This window comes from Cavia porcellus, unplaced genomic scaffold, assembly GCF_034190915.1.
Source record: "Cavia porcellus strain 051 isolate PalLab524CR breed Dunkin Hartley unplaced genomic scaffold, mCavPor4.1 scaffold_2, whole genome shotgun sequence".
Taxonomy (NCBI): domain Eukaryota; kingdom Metazoa; phylum Chordata; class Mammalia; order Rodentia; family Caviidae; genus Cavia; species Cavia porcellus.
Window position 1 is genome coordinate 117982362 of NW_026947485.1, and position 5145 is coordinate 117987506.

Sequence of the window (5145 nt, forward strand, 5' to 3'; positions counted from 1 at the left end):
CTAAGCACCACCCAGGAAAAAGCAGATGGTGGAATGGAAGAACAGAAAAAGAGGGGAGAATTGCTTGATGGAGAAAACAGAGAAAGCATTGAGTATGTGAAGCAGGTTCAAAGAGACTATCAAGAAATTAAGAAGTCTGTCCAAGACTGGCATAACAGCTTGAAAGAAACTAAGGACAGACTATCTGAATTGGAGGGCAGATTTGAAACATAGGAGAATGAAATGAAAAACTTCTTAAAAATAACAAAGAAACACACAGCAATAATACAAAGACAAGAAGATGATAAGAGGAGCCATAACTTAAGGATTAAGAACATAAAAGAAGAAGTAGGGACACAAACAAGTGAACTACAAAACCTACTCACAGAAATAATCCAGGAGAATTTTCCTAATTTAGCAAAAGGTAAAGATACTCAGATGTATGAGGCATACAGGACCCCAGCTACCTACAACCCTAACAGAGAAACACCCAGGCATATAATAATAAAAATTCCAGAAATTCAATACAAGAACAGAATATTAAAAGCTGTAAGAGACAAGAAACAGATCACTTACAAGGGAATACCCATCAGAATTACAGCAGATTTCTCTTCACAAACCATCAAATCACAAAGAGCATGGGGAGAAATAATTCAAGCTTTGAAAGATAATAATCTCCAACCAAGATTGAGATATCCTGCACAACTGTCCCTGGAAATTGATGGAAAAACAAGGTGCTTCCAGGATAAAGAGGAACTGGGGGAATTTGCAACCACCAATTCAACCCTACAGAAAGTATTGCAGGATATTCTAAAAAAAGAAAAATACAAAGAACCCAGAAATAGTGGCGGGGAGGCCACAACGAATGGAGCAGAGAACAAAATGTAGAAGACAAACTGACAGCTACTGACAGAAAAAGAGCTCAACAGAAATGAGACAGAGAAGATTGGATGATAGGAACAGCTTTTTTTGGAGAAAATACCATCTTAATAGGTAATGCTGATTTAGTACCATCTTGTTTTGAAGTCTCATCTAGCTTTTGTTCTTCTGTCTCCAATGGTCTAAACAGGTTGTATCTTATTGGATTTTGTTATGTACGATAGTATAAGCAAAAACCTTTTAAGGACAAGGAGATTATACAGAGACCATTGTTCATTTTCTGTTAGTCGATTCTAAATACTCTATAATGCTGTCATTCTCTTAAATGGTTTTACATTGTTTTGATATACTTAATGCTACAGTATATGAAGTTGTACTCAAGGACTTCAGGGAGGGAGTCAATATGGTAACTATTTTTGGGTCAGGATTATCTTGTGGTGAAACACTATTCTGCTTAAATGGTTATGTTTTGATCTGCCCTGTTTCACTGTTATGCCCTCTTTTTTCTCAATCTCCACTCCATTATTTACTTTTTTATTTTTACCCATTTAATTAAAGGGAAAAATATAGCAGGATATAATATAGTAACCCACTTTGACTTTCTATTATCTCGATTTGAAGCCCTGTATTACTCTCACCATCTTGTTTTTGACTGAGGTTCCTCTATTCTGTTTTGCTGGATAGTATCAGGTTCAAAAGTTTAGGCATCAGCTGAGAAGATAATGAGATTCATTATAACGCCCATTCTCGTTGACTTTTATCTACTTTTGAAGACCTACAATATCTCCAATGTTTTGGTTTTGTCGGTTTTATTCTTTACAGTTTTGTTCAATTGTATAACAACTAATGATATAGGCAATTCTATTAGAAATAGCGGGAGGCATTATGGCAACCATTGTTGATCACCTTGTATTATGTTTTTATATTATCTATTATGTCCACCCTTTTGACTTGACCGATTCTGTTCTGTTATGTCACATTTGGTTTTACTCTCTTCCAAAAAAGCAATAAGAACCGTGGGAGCAATGAAACCCAAAATGTGTAATAGTCATTGTACAAAAGAGAGGAAAAGAAAGTGCTCTAAACTATATAACTGCATGTATATTTAAATGTATAAGATAGAAAATGATATCACAGAGTTTTATTGGATCATTGAACAGAACTGTTTGCAGTATCATTGTTGGAATGTCCACTCTACAAGCTTTAATTTTGTGACTTGAACAATTATTTCTAAGATGGCAATATGTAATCCATTAACTAGTGATTGCCTACTGCGCATTTTTTTCTCCTGTAAATCTGTGTAACTTGTACCCCTTCACTGTTTTTTTTTCTTTCTTTTCTTTTCTCCTTAAATAAAATAAAATTAAAAAAAAGAAAAAACATTAACCTACAATGGTTTTGTCAATAATCACTGATTTAATACCATTTTGAAGAAGGCAAAGCAGGCTTATAGATCAAGTAGGACTTGGAAATCTGAATCTCTGAACTATGTATTCATCTCCAACCTCAAGAAAGAAAATGGAAGAATTAAGGGATTCACAACAAAAACACAGGATTTGCTTTTACCACATATTTCTATAATTATTACGGTATTTTTAACACAAAATATCACATCTTTCTCCCATCAATTCACTCCCAGTAGCAAAAAAGATCTATATCCAGGAGAAGAATTTATAAGACAAAGATTGGGAAGATAGGTAAGCACTATGGGGGTGTGGAGACCATCAGAAAAGCAGCCCAGAGCCCCAGAGGTTCCCAGACGCCCTCGTACCTCAAGAAAACAAAGGTTCCTGGGAACAAAGTGATGCCCAGAGCTCATTATGATGCAGGCCAGGAGTGGTGACACTGAGAACACCGCTCTCCCCATGCACGGTCAGACCCTGCACCCCATCATGATTAGCTATAATAAGGTGTCTAAGGCATGCTGCCAATCATGAGAGAAAATTTCCAGTGGTTGTTGCTTGAAAAGACATTGAATATGAACTGGCAAAATACACAAAGGAAATCAACTTATTCACCTCAGAATATGGTGAATATTTATATTTGTTGTCAGGTAGATGACGATTTAGGCCTTCATTTGTCCTAAAAAGAAAAAATAAGGTGTTAAATATTGGACTTGGGACAGTCTACAAATATGGGATCCTAAAAATAATTTACAAGATTTTATACAATGCCTTAAGGTGTTTAAAGAAATTTTTATTGCGTTCTATGAGCAATGAACAGTGTCTGAAGATGTGCGGGCCAAGAGCCATAGCTACTGTCTCTGGGGGTGTTGCTTTAGGAGATGAATCAGGTGCAAAGATGAAGTGTACAAGCATTCATACTAAGAGTAGGATGAAGAAACTGAATAAAATAAAATTACAAATCTCATGAAAATAAATAAACAGCTTACCTCACTTGGCTAATAATTAAAAATTTTTTAGCATACCTAGTAAGGCCCCCAAGGGAAGCACAGGAGAACTGCTGGGGAGGAGGTGGGCAGAGGGCACCTGCACTAAAGGAATGGGTGGGACTTGAAGATGCCAAGGGCCTCAGCACATTCAAAACTTCATGGATAGGAGAGAAATGAATGAGAGATGTTCAGTCAAAGGAATGAAATACTCATCCACCCATGTCAGAATAACTGTAGGACAGGACTCAGGCTTTAGGAAAAGTGATTTCATTTGATGGAACCTGAAAGTTTCTCTTTCATGGAGTGTATGGTTTTAGCCTTGGCTATGGGGAATGAAGAGGTACTGACCAGACACAGAAAGCATTTTAGAAAGTGATGACATGCTCTGTGATGTTCATTCTGTCCTTGTAGATTTTCAGTCCAACAGGAAGAGTTGAGTGAAAACATGGATCAGACAAATGGAACCTCCACTGACTTCATCCTTCTGGGCCTCTTTCCGGGGTTCGGACACCCCAAGCTCCTGATCCTCATCATTCTCCTCATCTACACTGTGGCCTTTGCTGGAAACTCTGTCCTGATTGTCCTCATCTGGCTGGATTCCCACCTGCACACCCCCATGTACTTCCTGCTCAGCCAACTCTCGGTCCTCGACCTGGCTTACATCTCCAGCACGGTGCCCAAGACAGCATCCAACTACTTCCAAGGGAAGAGAAGCATTTCCTACTTTGCCTGTGGTGCTCAAATGTTCTTCTTCCTCACCTTCGGCCTGGCAGAGTGCATCCTCCTGACCCTTATGGCCTATGATCGTAATGTGGCTGTCTGTAACCCCCTGAGGTATGCAGTCCTCATGAGCCCCAAGGTCTGCCTGCAGATGGCTGCTGCAGTGTGGACTGGAGCAGCCCTTCTTGCCCTGGCCCACACTGTCTACCCAATGCATTTTCCCATCTGTGGCTCCAGGGAGATTAACCACTACTTTTGTGAGATGCCTGCCATTCTGGGAATGTCTTGTGTAGACACATCAGCCTATGAGATGGTGAAATTTGCGTCCACCATTGTGGTCCTCTTGGTCCCATTTCTTCTCATCCTGGCTTCCTACACACTCATACTCCTCGCTGTCCTCAACATGAACTCACGGAAGGGGAGGAATAAAGCCCTGGCCACCTGCTCCTCTCACCTGACCGTAGTGTGTCTCTACTTTGGCCAAGCCATCTTCATCTATATGACACCCACCTCTTCCCACACACCCGAGCAAGACCAGGTAGGAGCCGTGCTTGGTACCATAGTGACGCCTGCACTCAACCCCCTCATCTACAGCCTGAGGAACAAGGAGGTGGTGGGGGCCCTGCAGAAGTGCCTCGGAAGGTGCTGCAACCGTGAAAATGGCTGGTCTCTGCAGCACGACATCGGGAAGGTGTTACCTTCAATTCTAAGAACGTCCACAACCAACTGACCTCCTAGGTATGCCTGGCCATTGAATGTGCAACATGGGGGGTAAACTGGGCTCACGTAAACTGGCATTTGTGGGGTGGCACTGTTCTTCCTGCCCCAGTGACAGCTTCAGATCAGCACAGCCTGAAAATTACTATTTATTAAAAAATTACACGGATTTTGATGATAATATTGGTGCAGAGTTACACGTTTGCCATCTCCTTTTTCAACTGTAATGCACTGGGTCACATGTCAAGAACTGATTTTCTTCCTAGAATGCACCCTGATAGAACTTTCTAAATTAAAAATAGGTCTGTTATTTGCTTTCCTCCTTTTCACTCTGTCTCCACTGTCCAAAAGATCAAAGATCCTCTGTTCTGTGAAAATCTCGCTTTCTAACCCTTGCCTTTTCCATGCTCCTATTTATGCAGATCCGTTGCTGATTTGCTACAAATAATTCATAAAGT

At 40.2% G+C, this 5145-nt stretch overlaps 1 protein-coding gene across 1 annotated transcript; it reads left to right on the plus strand.

Annotated features, from left to right (window-relative positions):
- Window positions 1-3695: 3695 nt before the first annotated feature.
- Window positions 3696-4700, plus strand: LOC100732446 (olfactory receptor 2T27-like). Its single transcript, XM_003479483.3, has one exon. The coding sequence runs from the start codon at window positions 3696-3698 to the stop codon at window positions 4698-4700; it is 1005 nt and encodes a 334-aa protein (XP_003479531.3).
- Window positions 4701-5145: the final 445 nt, after the last annotated feature.

Coding starts and splice junctions, on each gene's coding strand:
- LOC100732446 (XM_003479483.3), top strand. CDS start 3,696: ATGGATCAGACAAATGGAACCTCCACTGACTTCATCCTTCTGGGCCTC.